Genomic DNA, 19,661 nt, shown 5'->3' on the forward strand with positions numbered 1-19,661 from the left:
TGCATAAATTTTAAATTCATTTCCTTATCACAAAAAGGATTTCTCTCGTTTCAATCCACTTTCTATTATTGCTTCTTAATATAAAATATTCTTTAGTAACGTTAAATCAATTACGCTTCCTATACTCAATACCCATGGCTGATGGGAAGGTACCTTCGTGTTTCTTACAATTAAAGACACCAATTGGATTCACATAATTATTAACTATTTCTCCTCATGTTGTATTTAATCAATTGTATCATCGATTATATAGAGCATTATAATAAATTATTGAGTTATGGTAATAATCATGGGTAATTCTGAACCTAGACCGTGTTATCCATTTTGTGCAAGAGCAATTGAAAGTTCAAATTACCGCGAAAAGAGGTTTGTCAATTGTTTTTAGCGTTGCGAAAAATCACCACCGGCGACAACGCTGCCTGTAAATTTCCTGATACTTGGTGAGTTACTGGTATTAAAATTAGTATTGATTTTTTTCAATTAGCTAGTATTGTGATAAAGATAAAGTCAGCTATGAGCACTGTGTTTTTCCTGCAATCTTTTGTTGAGAAAATTACGAAATAAATTTTGCAAGGTGTGATTTGTATGTTCCGAGATAGTTAGTGAATTTTGATCTCAAACTTCATCATTCAATAGTTAGCATATGCCTTGATGATCATGGTCTTAAAGTTGTCTTTGCAATAGAACAGTTCATCTCATTTTATGGTAGTATTAATTCAGGAGTGTAGAATCCTCCAGTAAAGTTGGATAATGATGTCATTATTGAAACTTGTCATTAGTTTCATAAATCCATTGTTTTACTGTTTGTGATATGCATTTCCCACAAGGTAAATGTTTTTTTACTTTTAATGATACATTTCTTTTGTCATCAGGTCATATTTCGTTCCGGTAACCTTGTTAAATGGGTGATAATGAAGTGACTGAAGAAAATGGGTTTCCAATGGGACCACAGCCCGGTGTTTCGTATCCACTTAAAGTTCTATATTGTGGTAACTGCAGTCTGCCCTTAGAGGTAAGGTGCCGCAGTTTTTATTTATTTCGAAACACGTGGTTGGGCATACATTCATTGCACTCACTTCTTGATCCAATTTTTCGCAATGTCACCTTCTTCCCCCTTGTCAATATCCGTGTAGCTCATTGGATAATTTCATGTGTACTCTGATCAATATCTGTATGCTACCTATATTTATTCCGCTTTAGTCGATGGGGTACATGTACTGGGATCAAATCCTGTATCCTTTTTTATACCTGTCATTAATTTTTCACTTGTCCAGTTATGTCTCTGCGTCTAAGAGTGATCTATGAAAGTAGCGTACAGCGTTTTTAATTGAGTTTAAACTCGCTTGGAAGGAACCCATGCTTACACATTTTATAATTTGTATAAGTATCAATATAAAATGGTTGATGCTGAGCGTTTTTGTTGATGACTTTGGAACCCTGTAAAATAGATATTTGGAAAGAATATGCTTTAAATTTAATGCTAAATATGCCATCTTTAGTACCAGTTTCAGTTAGAATGAGATATAATTGTCGGGTGAAGACCTGGTTATACGGTACATCTACGAGTATGAGTTCATGTTTAAATGCATGAATGCAGGAATAAATGCAAAAATGCAGCGAGTAACCACCCAAATTGCGCGAATGCATCAACTGAAAAGATATCCTGTCAACTTTGGTTCATGCATTTGTAATTGTTCCATTCCAGTCCACCAAAATCATTCATGGATTCACACATTTACTTGTACATGTTAACGTACTGTGTAACAAGGTCTTGGTAGCTTTTTATGTAATTGCCGTGAAAAAAGTAAACAGTTTGAACCGTTGGATTTCCTGTCACTTGTCATGTCAACTTTTTGTTTGTGTAATCCAGGAGAAAAGCAAGATATTAATGCTTGTTAAGTTGAGCATTTCACTTCATTTCATTGTTTATCTCTCCATTTTTGCACTGAAAATTCATGGCATTTTTATGAACAGGAAGTGCATGCTAGAAAAATTTACTCATCACCAGTGCACGATTTTTCATTCTTAATGCACACAATCCTATAAAAATTGGTCACTTAAGACAAAAAACTGTTATCAGACTTTCTTGAAAAACTTGACACCTCTTTGTGGAAAAATTATTCTGCAAACCTGCCCTTTCTGTTCTGTAGCAATTTTTGCAATTTTAGGGGACTAGGGGAAAATTTATTTAATTTTGACGCAGACAATTTGGATAATTAGGAGAAAATTAAAACTAAATTCATATAATTTTCTCTTCATTATCCAAATTATGATGTTTTTTGCAGCTTTGTTCTTTGGATGCTATTTTAAAAAGATTTCATCCATAATTGAACCTAGTGATCTACCTGTGTAGATAATCTACCTGTGTCCTATTTTATTTTGTTGTCAGAAAGCTTTAACTTTTGTCCTTTATAGACTTTCTTATTTATGTTTGGCTTCCAGATCTACTAAAGCTAATTATGCTTTGCTTTTAACCTCAGAATTGTATCACAATGTGGGTGGTACAGTGTTTCTTTTGGTAAACTGTAGCAACTCCTCCTTGGTAAATGTCTAATTTTGAAACATTTTCCCCATAATGCCAAAGTTGGCTTCCCTAAGATAACTCCAAGACAGCCATTTTTGGCTGCTCAGTTAAAACCTTACCTTCCTTAAACACCTCTTAGTCAAATGATTTTAGATTATATTTGTACCATCATCAAACAGAGATAGGGTAACTGCAAAAAAATTTCTCCTTCTCAATTAGAAAACTGGTGTTTTGAGAGATCTTTTGACGGCAAGGTCTCAAGGGGAATATGTAGTTAGATAAGTGATTGGTAGTTATTTTATTTTTATTTATTTCCATTACCCCATAAACAGCACATTTACGGCCTTTACAATGGGGAATTAACAATTAACAATGAAGGACATTCACACACGCCCATGCCCTGGATAAGGGTAACTTACCCAGGCGGGACTCGAACCCGCGACCTTCGGTTTGGCAGTCGAGGACTTTACCCTGACGCCACCGAGTTACCCCAGTGATTAGGAAATTTTCACAGATAAGTTTGGCAGTATTATTTTAAATGAAATAATTAACTTCGTATTACATGAAATAATGTAGGAGAATGGTAGTGAGGTTGATGTATTTGCTGGATATGATTGGTGAGAGGTGAAAACTACTGAAGGAGGTGGAAGGTAGTTGGAATTGAATATTATAAGAGAATACTGAAAAGTGGGATATAGGGAAGGTAGATTGAGTACAATAACTGGGGTGATAGATGCTGAATGGTTGCTTAGTGCTGTAAGAATCGTTCTTGGTAGCATCCATGCTTTTTTTTGTGTCTTGCGGGGACATTTTGGGGCCAAGGTTCTGGTTCATTCTGGTTCTAGTCAGCAGTGCGAAGGTAACAGCATGGTAGTAATCCTCTCATACCTCTGATTAGGGTCATGATTGACAAATAAGTTAAAATTATTTTATAACCACACTATACATATATTTTTAGTTGATTGCTATTCTATTCAAAAGGATTCATGGAGTTAATGCTCATTACTCATCGTCCACTACATACATACTGTCGGTGTCAAAATGATGTGCCGCTGTACTTTGCAAATTTATGTCTGGACTTCAGTGCATGCCATAATAATAAATAATATGTTATTTTAAAGGAAATTTTATTTTCAATTCCAATTTTTTTTTTAGTAAAAAATTCAAAAACCAGGACACGCGAGTGCAATAAATGACTCTGCGCACCATAAAATTAGCCATTTTGTAAACTTCATAAACTTTGTAACACAACCTAGGGAAAACTATTACGTCTGCAATATTCATCTTCCACAATAAGTTGCAAACATTAATGTAGATTAATAAAATGGCTTTTGCGTATTTTTAGAACACATATTTTGTTGTAAAATAACGAAAATGTTTAAACATTATCTAGTCCTACAGTTTACCCCGAAAGAAATAAAACTGATATAAACACTTCTTAATTTTATTGAAATTTTTCTATGATCCATAATCTTTAAAAATATTGATATTTGTGAATGTTTACAACTACTATTAATGTCATGTTGCCAAATGCAACATGACATGCAGGGCCAGTGCCAGTTATGTACTAGGAAGCAAAGTTTCACACGCAAGACGTGGCTACGCAGCATTCGTTCGCTCCGGCATATTTTTTTAACGCCCATATATAATCTATACTACATAAACATCATGTACTTTCGGATCATAGAAAAATTGCAAATAAATTAAGAAGTGTTTCTATGAATTTTCTTTTTTTCTTTTGGGGTAAACTGAAGTAAATACCAGATAGTGTTTAAACATTTTCATTATTTTACAACAAAATATACGTTCTAAAAATATGCAAAAGCCATTTTATTAATTTACAATAATGTTTGCAACTTATTGTGGAAGATGAATGATGCAGACGTAGCAGTTTTCTCTAGCTTGAGTTACAAAGTTCATGAAGTTGACAAAACGGCTAATTTTATGGTGCGCGGAGTCATTTATTGCAGTCGTGTGTCTTGATTTTTTAATTTTTCATAAAACAAAAAATAAATTAGAATTAAGAATAAAATTTTCTTTAAAATGACGTATTATTTATTATTATGGCATGCACTGAAGTCCAGATATAAATTTTCAAAGTACAGCAGCACATCATTTTGACACCGACAGTAGGTGCCAAAGATAACTGTATAAAATTGGAATTCATCGTGTGTATTAGTTTCCTCTTTAATTTGATAGGCAGATGTCATAATTGGCAAAGTAGTCCAGTAGAAGGAGATCATAATAGAGATAGAATTACCGGAAATGCTTCAGAGGTGGGTAGATGAGCTTATAGGAGTGAAATTAATTTTTCAGGACATGGGACTACTGCTGCCCATCTGCTATTTATTTTGCTCTTCCAAACTGAGTAAAAACATGAATCTTGCATGTATAATCAATGTAAAAATTTCTGTTTCTCAAAAAGAGGCCTAATTTTCGACTTGGATGCACCTATTTTTACATCAGTCCACTGGATTGACTCATTATGAGAGACCTGCAAATGTGGGATAGGCTAATTATACATAGCTCTAAAGTCAAATCTTGACAGCCTTGTAAAAACAAAATTTATTTTACGGAAAATATCACCATATTAATTTTATTTTTTCCCTTTCTATTATTATGTATACAGTAAAACTTCGATTTTACGCACTTTGATTTTACATCAAGTCTCGTTTTTACGCAGCGACTCTCAAGTCCGGCCGGAAAGCATAGGGAATTGCAATGGTGAAACTTCGATTTTACATCTTTTCTTGATTTTACGCAGTTTTTCGATTTTGCGCAGCACAACCCTAGCCCCAAAGTGGCCGCTAATCTTGATTTTACGCAGTTGTCTTTCGACTTCTTTTGAAAATCCTGACTGGAGCAATATGACGTTAGGTTATTTATTCGTCTCAATGAGTTGTAAAAAGGAATACAGGAACGGTTGAAATGGCGTCGCGCTGTTAAGCGCGAAACTAAAAACATCGCGAATCTAATTAATGCTTCCCCCTGCGCCCTCTCAGTAATATTTCAGGCTGCTTTACGAACGCGAATATTGCTCTCAGTTCAAATTTGCCGTAGAAGGATATCGAAACCTAAAACTTACGGCAGTCGCCGTGTATGCGTAACTACCTGTAACTACTTTTGAGTAAGACAGATGATCGCCGGAGATATTAACATTATCACCCCCAGGGAAAAGACCCGTTAAAAATCCTCCCGCGCCAAAATTTTGGCTTCCAAGGTGAACCCTAAAAGACAATGGATACGAACTCCTTGGGCGGGCTCGCGGGGTTACTCTCCTGGGCCGAGGTCTGAAGCGTTAGCTTATCACCTCTGCACCGCAGAAGGGGGAGGACTGGAAGGAGCAAGGAAGGAGGCGCCGCCGCGATAGGAGCCCGACGACGCCTCCAAGGAAAGGACGGGGAAGGAAGGACGGGACGAGGAATCCTGCACCGTCACAAAGGCGGGCAGGTCCTACTATTAGCGAAACCAAGCAATATGCAATTAATATGCTACCAATTCTAGTAGATTTTCCTATGAGGAAGGAAAATCTATCGATCGAATCGGTAGATACCCTAAAAGACAGCCGTACTTCTAGTATGGAGGTAAGTCGATGGTGATTCAACACCATGGTAAAAGCAGCATGCGTTGTCTCATTCCGCGGGCTAACCCCACATCTGCGGGACGAATGGAGGCGAAGGGAATTTGCTTACGCAGCGCGCTTATCAGACCTGACTCAACTTGTATCTCATTGTCAGTGGGCTTAAATGAAACATGGTTGGAACTTGAATAGCTATTAGATTAACTCCACTATTATAGGTGGCAAGCGTTTATTTTTAACAGACCATGAGTTAATGCCCTCGGAGAATACCTCGCGTCGTTAATCGTCATATAATCATTTAAGTCAAATTCAAGACGTGAGTGATAAGGCAGTCCCTTTAAACTCAGGAATGGCTTAGCACCAATAAATCGAAATAAAAGTGTCCGGTGTTGTTATCAGATATGAGGAAGCAAAATATTACGTGAAGACGAGTCACACGGCTTGTGAGTCGAAGGCCCCGGCGCTGAATTTGCGGAAGAATGCCGACAGAGAAGCTATTCTCGGTAGAATCAATGTACTAATGCTAAAATTTCATGGAGAAATGCTTCTTTAATGCGTATAAATTATAAAGAGGGAAAATTTTTCTGAACTATTAGTCATTTTTTTATTCATCACGGGCGGCATGACGGCAGGTGCGCGGTTATTTAAATAGCTCACTTTAAAAAAGTGATCTTAATACCAGAAAAATCAGAATTTCCGAATATCCCGGGTCCTGTGTGCTCCGTTTTATCTATGGTATGCTATTTGGAAGGAGGTAACCGACAGCTGACGTCATTAGCGCCAGGAAGTAAGGGGTGGGGGGATAGAAACCCTATGTTGGCATTAGCCATGTTGTAACGAGAGGCTCCAAAGGGAACAGGAGTTAACGTCACATCTGCTGGACAGAGTGGTGCACTGGAAGTTACAGTCAAGTAGGGATAGGGCCATCTATGACAAGTTTCTGCTACTTCCAGGACTTGAACCCAGGCCCACTGGGTGTAAAGCCTTTGTGATGTATTAGCACAATTTTGCTCTCTGTCAATGGGGTTAATTTGGATAACTATCCTCAAATATCTCATTTCTTAAATCTCCAATCTTTGTTTGTCTGCAGGTCGTTAAACGGATTTCCTGAAAACTGCTTTTAAAGAGAATATTTTCGAAAATTAGCTTCTCTGCGAGCATTTAGTATCACCATTCTGAAATTTCTCCTGGGTAACAGAAGTAATCTTAGTGCCAGAAATGCTAGCAATTCAACCATGGGATACATTGTTCAGGAACGCAATGTTGTTTCTCTTAACCCTTTCATTGCGTAACATTTTCTCAGAGTTGTTTCACATTGGCGGAGAATTTTTTTTCACGGCATTCTCTTTGTTTTTCGAAAATATGTAAAAAATTTCAATAGAAAAAAGATTTTTATATTCATTTCACTATTTATTAAACAATTTGTTAATGGCATCACAGTGATGCCATCCGCACCCATGTGAAAAAATGCTCCGAATATTTATGCAACCCGTTAAACAAACATTAGGTCACGACGGGCAACTAATCTTTACGTAGCAACTAAGAAGCTTAAAATAATTTCTGAAATGATGGCGGAATTGAATTATAAAAGAAGATAAAAATATTCTCAGTTATCATCCACTTTCCATGCATCAAATTTTGGGCAAATAAAAGTTTTAGAACTTTAATTTTCACATTTATAAATTTTTAAATTTACCAGTAACTTAGATTTGCATGCAAACATATGAAAGTTATTTTATCTTTTTGACATTTTATTTTGTGTCAATGCTATAAAAACTAACTAATAATTGTGGAATTCTTTGAAAAAAGGCTTCAAACACACCCCTGGAGCTTCTGCACATTATGTATCATCAGAGCCACTTTTTAGTCGTTCTTACAACGTGAGGAGTATTATTTTTCTGTTTGTCCTTAGAGTTTCAGAGGTGTGTCTTTTTTGAGTAACTCAATAGATATTTCAAGAGGTTATTTTAATTTTCCATGCGTAAACTCAGCAGTGTTGCCACGGAAGGGGGGTTATGGGTTACAACCCCCGTTGAGGCGCCAAAAACGGGTAAGATGGCCCCCGCACCCTCCGGTAGGGCCCTAAAATCTCCTGTAAAAACTCCTCATTTCAAAATCGTGGCTTCGCGACTGTATAAACTGTGTCCACAGAGATGAAATCTATCGATTAATTTTCGCACGACTTTGTTTGCATGTCCCCTGCCTCCAACATCACGATCCTTCGCCCATGTGTAAATTATAGCATCTTGCACGACGCCATTAGGCCCTGAAAGCATATATAATGTTATGCCGTGTTTGTGGCGCCAAAGCAACATGGACTCATGAAGCAGAGTTCTTTACCCGGATAGTAAATTTATTTCATTCTTTGAGTGAATAAATTCAAAAGGGGTCGAATTTTATGCAAGGGGTCTCTTGGTATCGAATCATCTAATCCTGGGTCCCTGCCAAAATGCATGCAACGGAAAATTAGTCGAAATCGGTCTCGGGAAAAAGTGGTGTGAAGACAAGAAACATCGAAGATATTTTCCTACATTTTCCAATAATCTGGAATGGATGGCCATCTTGTAATACTTAATACAATCATACCAGGTATACCAGATTAAAAATATCTCCCATTCCCCACGAGTAAGATTCCTATGCTCGGTCTTTTCTAATTATAATAGCTCTATTTGGTTGAAGGAAAATATGTAAATTGCTTCAAAGTTAAAAAATTCTTCGCGGAGAAGACCCAATGCAGTTTTCCATGCATATACTTGAGTAAATTGTGCCAGAGATAGTTTAATTGCGAGGAGATATTCTAAGCCTAGTTCACCAAAGGCTGATAGGTCCTTGGGGTTTGAGAATAGGAATGAAATTAAAAATAAAGGTTTCTCCCATATTCCACGTAAGTGGCTAAATATATGTAAAATACTGAAATTTCCAATAGAAAAAGGCTATGCGGTGATATTATAAAAAAATAAAATCTCTGTAGGGGAGTGAAAATGCACGCAATCGAAAGATATCCGAAGTAGAGACTGTACTAATGGCAAGGGTCAAAAAAACTGAGCACGAAGAGCTCACCTTCTCCACCACATGCACATAACAGAATACTTTGCATTTGCATGCATTTCTCATAAGAATGGCAAAAATACTTCTAAAAATAGAGATAACAGGAGACACAGAGTGACTTGTAGTCTATTCCGCGGTGACATAAAACGACTCTTTTTTTTTGAGCCCCGAAATTTGATCATTTTTTCCCCAAAGATTTCCCCAATTCTAATTTCTCTTTCAAAATGAAATAAATATAAAAGTTTTCCTAGAACCTTCAATATTTCCCGTGAATAACGAATTGGTGGACGTAATTATTCGAGCATAGTAACTTTAACAAACTCAAACGAAATAAATGAGAAAAAGTCGAAAAAATCTATTTCTTTTTCCGAAACCAATATAATCAAACCCCTATTGAAAGGATCGTTCAGAAAATGAGTTGCAAATATGTTATGAGTTAAAACGGCATGATGTAAATATTAAGTTTAAACAATAATAAAAAGAGAAACATATTATTCAACTGTGTTTAGCTTATGTATTGTGACCTTATTTTGAAATACGAAAATATTTTTCGTCGGTGAGATGAAAGGAAGATTATGACTAAATATTGTTTACAAAAATTTTAATACGACTAAAACGGGGATAATAACCTTCAAATATGGCAACATTTAGTACAAATACTCAGAAGAGTAAAGAAAGCATCACATTTTAATTTTTTTGTAATGACGAAAAATCTTACAAATTAAAAAGTACTCGATAAATGTAAAAAAAGTACTAAAAAAATATAAACTTTTTTTCAAAAACGGAAGGCATATCAAGGTAGCCTGATAAAATGTGCGTGCGGGAAACCATCGTGAGAGTAGAAAGAACTGAGCGGAGGAGCGTAGGGAGCGATTGAAGGACATAGGCCGGCATGGCATCAATGTGATGCCACCCGCCCGTTGGCAGGACCTATGCTGGGCATCAATGCTATGCCATCCGCACTCAAAGGGTTAAGGTAACACATCATCTGTGGTGTTGCTGTGAGTAAATAAGATTGTTAGGCTTCATTTTCTTGCCTCCAAATGAGTGATTGAATCCAGGAAATATATCTGATGCGATTGAAAAGGATTTCATACTCTTTTGCCATGAAACCTCACATATGAGACTTTTTCTGGTTCCGGTTCTGGCTTAAATCAGAACTATACAAAAGTGTATGACTAAGCATTCTAAAAATAATGAGCAAATGTTATCCTGAAAACTATACTCCTCCTCAATACAAACTCTTGATTTTACACAGTGCCCATATTTCGGTCCCTCCAACTGCGTAAAATCAAAGTTTTACTTTATATATTTAGCCATTTGGCAACTTGTTTGAAATCAGACCAATTACAAGGAATATAAGTTACCAAGTCTTGTGTGGCATGCACTTTTCTCCAAAAAAGTTATTAATGATAATAGTTTTTAAAATATTTATTTTTAATTTCAGTCATATTACAAATTAATAGCTAAAAGTAACAGAAACGCATCTGGTAATTGAAAGCTACATGTGACGGAAACAAATCCTCTGATAATGCGCATTTTACATGCTCAAACATTTTTTTCATTAGTGGTTTGCTTAGTTGAAGGGAGAAGTATTTTTATTAATGTGAGTTTACTTTTTTATCACAAGAAAATCCAAGTTATTTGGTTTTGTAAAGCATTGTGGAGGAGTGTGAGGCTCGAGGTAAAAGTAGGATAGCAAAAGCTTGATGAGGGAGAGTAACTCAACTATTTGGGCAGAGTATTAGAGGAAAATAGATACAGCATAAGGATATCAGGAAGATAATTGTGTTAGCCAAGAGGGCCAAGTTTGTGAACAGGAAAGAGCTGATGAAAGGATCGTTATGTAAAAGTTTAAAGAAAAGGCTATTGAAGAGTCGGATCTGGAGTGTAGCTGTTTGTGGTGTGGAAACGTGCAATCATAGAACATGGAAGGAGGATGAGAAAAGACTGGAGGCATTCGAAATGTGGGCGTGGATAAGAATGGAGAGGGTGAGGTCGACGGAGAAGAGGAGGAATTACGAAGTGATGGACATGATGGGTAAGGAGAGGCAGCTTCTTGATTAGATACTAGAGGGTTTGGATGGAGTGAGAACTGAGTGGGTAGAGGATGTTGAAACAGTGTTAGGCCCCGGGTACGATACGAGCGGTAAGCTGCGTGAGCGGCGCCGGATTCCGAGTCCAGACCGATTTCTTTTCCACTGCCGCTCGCCGCTCAGTAGATTCATCCTTCAGTGTAGTTGAAAATGTAAGCAGAGAAACATCAAAGTAGTGAGAATACGGCCAAACAAAGGAAGACTGAAGTTAGAAGAAGTGAGAAACCTGAGCGGTTAGAAAATTGCCGCTCGTATTGTAGACACCGCTGCCGCTCACGTGCCGCTCAGGTTGCCGCTTGCCGCCCGCCGCTCGTATCGTACCCGAGGCCTTAGAAGGAAGCATATTGGGTGAGTGAATGCGGGAAAGAAAAGGAATGGAATTTTTAGACAGAAGGAAAAAGAGAGGTCCTTATTTTGAATTGAAAAGGGATGATAAAGTTGAGAGGTGAGACAGGGTGATCAGCAAAATGCACCATGTAAAGCTACCTTGACCGACAGAACACTTTAGTAATAGTAAATACTGCTTTTTAGTTTTGTTTGGATCAAAAAATGATTCTTGGTAGCAATTGCCCTCCGATGAATGAGTTCATGATTTTTATTGTACTTCTCTCATGTTTGATGTTATGTTGCATTATTTTTTGAATTGCTTCATTATAAAAATTCTGCATTCCATTAATGAATATTTGATAACCAAGCAAAGTGTCACTGCAATAATGATTCAATCTTGCTAATATGTCATTTTCAGATGATAGGTGGTTCGATTATAAGGTAAAATAATGAATTGGTAGCAAATCACCATCATTGTAATGTTCAAGACAATCATGATTCCCATTAACTTGTTTTAGTTTTATTTGAGCCTTTAGCCACAAACGTCTTCTTTTGATATCTTACTAATCTCTCATAATGAAGCTTCAGTATTTATCTGCCTTAATAAGTTTTAAAATCTTAATTATTCATCTTTCTCCCTTGATACTAGATGTGATTTTTTATAATGCTGTGTTTAAAATTTTATGTTGATAATACTGTGATTTATTTAATGTCTTTTTTTCTAGTATTGTGAATTTTACCCGGAGTATGATAAGTGTAAGCAATGGCTGGAGAGAAACTTACCTAGTGAATTTGAAAAGTTTATGAAAATAGGTAAGGTATTAGTGGTTAATGCATGTACCTGATTTTTGTATTGGACTTGAAGGAAGCCTCTGTGTCACAGAAGGTAAATTTTGAAACAGAAACTCGGAATGAGCTAATTTTCATGATGCCAATTAGATAACAAAGAGGAAGACAAAGGTGAAGGTGGTGGCCAAGAGGAAGAAAAGAAACGGCAGAAGAGGGGAGGAAAAGGCATTTTAAAGGCAAAGAAGAAGGATGAAGGACCTAAAAAAGTTAGCCTGTCCAGGGCTCCTCGAGGGAAAAAGAAGTCTGTGACGGTTGTCACTGGGCTTAGTACATTCGGTTAGTTTTTATTTTTTTTAGCCTTAGAACAACTCTTATGTCCAATGGACTCTCTTCAATTTTGAGAGGTCATTATTCCTACCTTAGTGCATGAAACCAAGTCAGACTTAGTGACTGTTCATAGCTTTGTGCTTACTAAAATATATTCAAAACTCAAGAATATGGGATAAAAGTTTTTTAGTTGTTGCAAAGTCGTTTTGTGGACGGGCTGCTTTCATTCAACCTTGTGGCATAATTTGCTGTTCCATGCGTATTGAATATTTATTTTCATTCAATTATTTCTTCAGTATTAATTTTAAGTATAAAACTTAATACAGGCAGGGGTATAATATAATCAGTGTTTATTTTCTTACATTTTCGGTACAAGAACGCATACCAACACATTACATCCACACGATTTTCAGATATAAGCCCTCCACCCCCTAAAACTTCCGATTTTTTTTAATTCCAGATTTTTTTTATTATTAAAATTCTCATTGATTTATTTAAAGTCTACTGTCATTCAATGCATAAAACATCAAGTGAAGGGGCCAAGTCCATATGTAATGTACTGGGGTATTTTTGTGTTACCTTCTCTCATTACTACGAAGTACACTGGACTGAAAAACCAGAGGTTTGTAATAATGAACTTGATTCTTGAGATTGATTCTTTTAGGAATCATCACAAATACACATACCTTGCCAAAATACCTTGTCTCTTCAATCTCCTATACTTGTAGTCACGCTGCGGAATAGCTTCAGAGTCATATGTGTGATATATGCGATTAAATTATGAACAATTACAGTAAATCCTCAATATGCAAACAAGATGCATTTCGAGACCTTGTTTGTAAGTTGATAAACATTTGCAACAATTGTGACGAACTGATCTAGATGCACGTGCATCGTGGCTGGAGCCGATAAAATTCGCTATCCGCAGGAAGGAAGAACAGGTGAAATGCCAAAAAATCACTGACATCACAACTGTTTAATTGATACTTCGATTAGATTGTGCCAAAAAAAGCGAGTTCCTCTATGCATCACTGCATTGCATCCGCCAACCTCAAAGGTGCCAAATTTAAAATTTTGGACTTGCTTGAATTTTTCGAATGTTTGTTTCTCTGAAAGTCGAATGTTCATCAGAAGAGGACTTATCATGCGGCCAATTTACAATCAGTAATAAGTGGGTCACCATGATTCCACAGGAATGAAGCTTATTATATGGTGTTGCCTGGATACTGAAGTATTTCCTGCTAAAGATTCTAGTACATACCATAGTTGTCACTCTTGGGCACGGTGCACAAGGGGAACTTAAATATTGCGCAATGATTATGTCGTCGCGTAGTGTATATCCACCTTAAAGCTGTTGCTTACCTGTTGAACTTTGTAATAAAGTTCATTTTATAACCGTCGGGACCAGAACTGAGATTGTAATTTCATAATAATGCCACTTTTAATATAGATTGGATTAGCCTTTTTGTCTGGACCATTAATTTACTTCGTAAAAACGAGAACTCTGTAATAGCGTTGTTGGTTTTAACGATAGACTACCGTATATCAGTGTTTCTGTGAAGTTGTTAGCTCAAAAGGATAGCAAAAAATTACCCATCCCATGAGTAAAAGCAAATTGTGTGTAAAGTTATCTAATTAGTTAAAACTATTTCTAGAGATACTACTTCACTGAATTGGTAAAAATTGCAGATTCCTGGCACAATTCACGCAGAGATGAAGCATTGGCAATATTGGATTTAGATCTTCTCTTGCTCCATAAATAACTATTGGACACAGTATTAATGGAAATAATGATTTAATTAATCTTTAATTATATGTACACGTCTCTTTGACTGAAGTTTTTTATCCGGTAACTAATAAACAACTGGTAACCCTTGATGACCATTTTGCTTTTTTTTAATTGAAATTAGTAATCAATTACTTCATTAACTTCAACAAGCAAAATGACCCTATTTCCATCCTTATGTGTTGAGAACGAAGATGAGGTTTTGAGAAGCCATGCTAGGAACTGAATCCAAAACAGTGACCTTGGGCTAATGAAATGCAATGTCAGTTTTTAAAGGTTTAGGGAAGGCAGAAGGTATAGAAGGGTGAATGCCAAATCCTCGAAAGGCATTTGGCCAGAATCTCTTGAATTTTTGTGATGAACGATGGGCAGCTGTTAGTCTGCTGACAACCTTAAGTTAATATAGTATATTTTGTTCTTGTGAGCATCAGAAAATAAATAATTTGCATTTCTTCTCTTTGTAGATATTGACTTAAAGGTTGCATCTAAATTTTTTGCCACCAAATTTTCTTGTGGCTCATCAGTAACTGGTGATGATGAAATTGTAATCCAAGGAGATGTCAAGGATGAACTTTTTTACATTATTCCAGAAAAATGGCCAGAGGTAAGGTAGATTTTTAGTAGTGTAATTATCATAATTTTTTTCTTAAGTTTTTATGTTGTTATAGCCACAGCTTGTTTTGTTACTCTCAAAACTTTGCTCTTGAATAATTATTTATAAGTGAATTTGCTTACCCTTGTTATGCTACATTCTAAACAAAATTAGCATGGGCTTTAATGATTCATCATTTAAGTAAAGCGTCTGTAATATTTGATTCAAAATTTATTTTGCAGATAGATGAAGATTTTATCGATGATTTAGGAGATCAAAAAAGATAGCGCATCAGCTGCTATACCTGTTTGCTGGACTTGTAATCTTCACATTTTCATGAGTTATTTTCATTACTGCCAACTTCACAAGCAATTTCTTTATAAGTTTCTGCTGTTACTTAAGTAAAATAAAATATTGTTTTAATGACATTGTTTGTTCTTGTTCAAATGCTTTCTCCACCAGCTGGGTCTTAAAATTACACCCATAGTTCCTCGGGTTTCTAATATCACTGCATGGAATTAAAGGTTAATGATGATTTTCTACTCTGCACTTGAAACAACTATCTAAAAAAAAAGAGGAAAACGAATATTGGCACTAAAAGATAAAGAAATATACTTTTTTTGACAAAAGACATTCTTATTAAAACAATAAATTAGGCAAACAAAACAATCATAACAAAAGAGTAAACTTAGGTGTCGGGATCATCCATGGTTTCAGCTTCTTCCACTTCAGACTTGATGGGAGCATTGGGGTCTGGTGGCAAGTGGGCTGCAATCACTTCCAGTAACTCTTCGACCTGTGCATCAGACATCCTTTCTTCACTCTCTTCAACAATCTGAAAATTGGATAATGAATGAACAATAAATAAATTTGTGTTTAGTTGAATAGATACAATTTATCTTTAAACATATTGAAAGTAACTACACATTGAATACCACCCTCCATTAAGGCGATTTAATTTCAGGATTACATAATAAGCATGTTTTGAGATTCTTAATATGAAACCAGCAATAAGACATAAATAAATTTTGGCTCAATCTTATCACAGACAATCTTATCTCTAAGATTATTGTATATGTTTCAGTTAAATATTTTGTACACCTAGTTGGTTGCTGCCACTGAGTGGGCATCTAGAAATACAAATCTATTGATATTCTGGGACTTAGGCCTTGGGACATAAATTAAAAAATGAGACTTTAAGTCTTTGGTAACATAGAAAAGCAAGGCATTCATTGATATTTATCAAACAATAAGATTTATTATAACATACCTTTTGGCATTGATTCAACTGGGATTAAATAAAATAACTTTCTAAGTAGTAACAAAATACAGTTTCATAGATATGACTATGGAAAATGCAGTATAGTTTAAGTAGTAAAATCAAATTAAGAAGGCCAAAAAAATTTTCAATAATTTTCAGCTCTCTCTCATGTACTTTCTTTTTAAATGTAGTAATTGCAAAAGAGTTTGAGGGGTATATATAGTGATCCCTCAAAGGGAAACTCAATCGTTAAGGCCATTTTACACAGGACACATAATTGTGCAGGTTAGAACTGCATTAATTTCTAAAATGGTGTGGAATTGCACGAATGCATGAACGAAATTAGAACGGGCTTTTTGCCATCTCACGTCCACGCATTCTCGCATGTGTTCTAGCAATTCACTGCTTTACATGAGGCAATTTTGACTGTGCCTTCGTACACACGTCAGATTGTGCAAGTACGTGCCCCGTGTAAAACGGCCTTAAGACCTGCATCTTTCTGATTCACTCTTACAATGACTTTTAGAGCATGACAGTTTTATCTGTCACTCAGCAGATATCCTGATATGAAGCACAACACCTAAGTATACCAGAAGGGCAGCTGATACACCAGTCTTGCATTACAAAAGAAAAAGGATGCAAATCCTACAGAAAATAGGTAGCCTCACCTGGCACAGAAACCTGTATCTGTATGAGGGCACTTGACTACGGTAGATTTGTAATGATGATACTGACCTTATTTTGAGAATAAATTATTATGAAAAATTAATAATAATAACTTCGTAATTCTCCACACGTGTAATTTATAACTACTCTAAGGCTTAGGATTCTAGTGCAAAATGGAGATGTTTTCTCTACTTGGGCGCTAAGTCTCTCAGTGTTTCTAGAATGGTTCTAAAGGACCAAATCAATTTTCCACAGACAGAGAAACCTGGGAGTACCACCCAGGTGGCATCAATCCTATGTTTTTTTAACTTATTGTTAGTGACAGTGGTGTCATGGTGCCGGAAACGCCGTTCCAGCACTGGTTATCAAAAGATATAATTTTCATATAACACTTTCATCAATTTTGTTGCCTCAAAATTTGCAATGTATATATATTCGTAACCAAAACAAATTTTTAAAAATAAAATGCAAATAATGACTTGTAATAAATTAAACACACATTAATATTTCACTTAAAATGTTTCAGAAAGTGCGTTGCAGCACTGCTAATTTTGCTATGACGTCACTGCTTAGTAATTATTTTGCAGTGGTGTCAGGGAACAGGGTTGTACAACACATGAAATGTATGTGTTCCATTCATAACTGCATGGAAACAGGTTTTCTCTGATCATAAGCAGTTGTTGAGCGTGATCATATGTTGCTGATGGCCACCCAATTCTTGTGGTGCCACCCAGGCTGGTGAGAGAGTGACCTGCCTGTGAGTCAAGCTTAAATTCCAGTAGTACCAAATAGGTTACCATGTACAGTGAAGAGACAGGAAGCTTTATGCCACTAACTTCTCATTTTGATAAAAAGTGCAAAATGAAGACAAATAGTAAATTTCCAATTGCACGGGGAGGAAGACGGGTCAGACGACAGCAAATGAGTAATAGGTGGGATAGGCACACTTATAATGGAAATAAATTAAAAGTAACAATTTTAGTTAACCCTCTTAATGCTATCCTTCTTCTTGGGGTACTGGTGAGAAATGCGGAGGGTATTGTCATAAAGCGTAGGAACTAGAAAAAAAAATACAAAGCTATTTTACTACGTATCCACATTTTTTTATTATGGAGTTTTAACTGGTTAATATTGACAAAATATTGTTACGTTTACAGAAATAAAATATATCAATGCAATTAGTCATGGCAAATTAAATGATGTACTACGTAAGAGCGGATATATTGGCCTGCTGTACTAAAAGGTTAAAACTTTTTCCCTAAGCCTTGACAACAATATTTTTTTCATTATTTTCTTTAACAGTCTAACTCCACCCATTAGTCCTCAAAATATAAAATCGATACTTTAATTAAAAATAAACAAATATGTGATAGAGTTGGGCTTCATCACCACTGCCGAGAGAAATAAAATGACAATTAGCCTAGTATTAAAACTTCAACGCAGGTGACCAAAATTACAACTACCATGGACTTGATTAGGCTCATTTTTTTCAGACTGCACCCAAACCCTGGGATAGAAAACTTTGCTCTTTGCAGAAAACGTTCCTTATTTTATCAATCTCCAATCTTTAAAAATTCTAGAATTTCATATTCTCTCTCATACCCTCTACCACAATGAGACTGACAAACCTACCCTGAGTCTTGCTTTAAAAATGCTACATCATCGTATTAATACAACATTCACAATGGTGAATATCAACCCAAAGATAATTGAATTTGTCAAGGTAAAGAAATATAATCAACATAGCAAACCAAGTGAATCATAAAACTTGCCAACTGAATTTCCACAGGAGTCATTGGTCGAAGATTCACTAACATCAGCTTTTCGGCTTTTGTCAAGTTAAAGGGTGCAAGGGCAGACAAAAAATTTTGAATGCTCTCTGGAGTTTGGCTGCAACAAGGAGTTCCTTTCAGGTATTTTGTTGTCTGAAAAAGAGTTATGTTCTACAATCAGCAGAACTATAATTCATTTCAATATTGTCTATGCAAAACGAAACACACGTAAAGTTAATCAAATAAAATTTTCTTAAATGGCATCAATTAACAGCCTTCGGTAGACACACCTCGTATGCAATAGTAGCCAGCTGGTTTTTCCTGTTTCCAAGTTTAGGCTGCTTACGCAACTCTTCGAGCAGGGTCAATACCTTTTAAAAGAGTTAAATTACATAATTTCCCACACCTATGATCATTACGCGAATCACACTCATACAAAACCGTTTTGAATAATTCAAATTTTATGGTCATTTAATCATATCAATATTTTAATAATGCAAGAGGCATCATAGTTATTAAGCATGCCAAGGTAATGAATATCCAATTATATCAAAAGGCTTTTCGATCAGAAGTTGAATTTATTCACACTTCTACTAACCTCGTAGTTGCATAAAATTGCAGCATTCTCTTCAACACTAAAATATAACAAAAATAAATTACTAACATAGGCATACACTTAGCTTTCTACATTTCAAAATTGATATGAACGTTTTGTCCACTTACGTTTCCATTGATTAGATTTAAATGCTGAAAGGCGAATTGAAAAATTACTAAACTTCTATAAAGGCGAAAATTTAAAAGGCTCACGAGGATTTTGAGAACATCATATTTACGATTTGGGCGCTCTCTGTCGTGAAATTCCCGATTTTGGTCAGAAATAAACAAACGACTTG

General features: G+C 35.8%; 2 protein-coding genes across 5 annotated transcripts; one reads left to right on the forward strand and one right to left on the reverse strand.

Annotated features, from left to right (window-relative positions):
- The first annotated feature begins 357 nt into the window (after positions 1–357).
- Positions 358–15,495, forward strand: LOC124163435 (density-regulated protein homolog). Of its 4 annotated transcripts, none has more exons than XM_046540346.1 (6): positions 358–440; positions 873–1,012; positions 12,301–12,388; positions 12,515–12,700; positions 14,942–15,081; positions 15,312–15,495. In XM_046540346.1, the coding sequence occupies exons 2-6, from the start codon at positions 902–904 to the stop codon at positions 15,354–15,356; spliced, it is 570 nt and encodes a 189-aa protein (XP_046396302.1). In that variant the 5' UTR covers positions 358–440; positions 873–901; the 3' UTR covers positions 15,357–15,495. The 4 variants fall into 4 exon arrangements, with proteins under 4 accessions (XP_046396302.1, XP_046396311.1, XP_046396320.1 ...); XM_046540355.1 differs by lacking the exon at positions 358–440 and adding an exon at positions 470–574; XM_046540364.1 differs by lacking the exon at positions 358–440 and adding an exon at positions 576–598.
- Positions 15,288–19,609, reverse strand: LOC124163458 (DNA-directed RNA polymerase III subunit RPC9). The gene is made up of 5 exons (XM_046540383.1): positions 19,492–19,609; positions 19,367–19,403; positions 19,059–19,139; positions 18,769–18,921; positions 15,288–15,904 (listed from the first exon to the last, which is right to left on the reverse strand). Exons 1-5 carry the CDS (start codon positions 19,497–19,499, stop codon positions 15,758–15,760), a joined length of 426 nt encoding a protein of 141 aa, XP_046396339.1. The 5' UTR covers positions 19,500–19,609; the 3' UTR covers positions 15,288–15,757.
- Positions 19,610–19,661: the final 52 nt, after the last annotated feature.

Source organism: Ischnura elegans, chromosome 1 (genome assembly GCF_921293095.1).
Source record: "Ischnura elegans chromosome 1, ioIscEleg1.1, whole genome shotgun sequence".
Classification (NCBI taxonomy): Eukaryota; Metazoa; Arthropoda; class Insecta; order Odonata; family Coenagrionidae; genus Ischnura; species Ischnura elegans.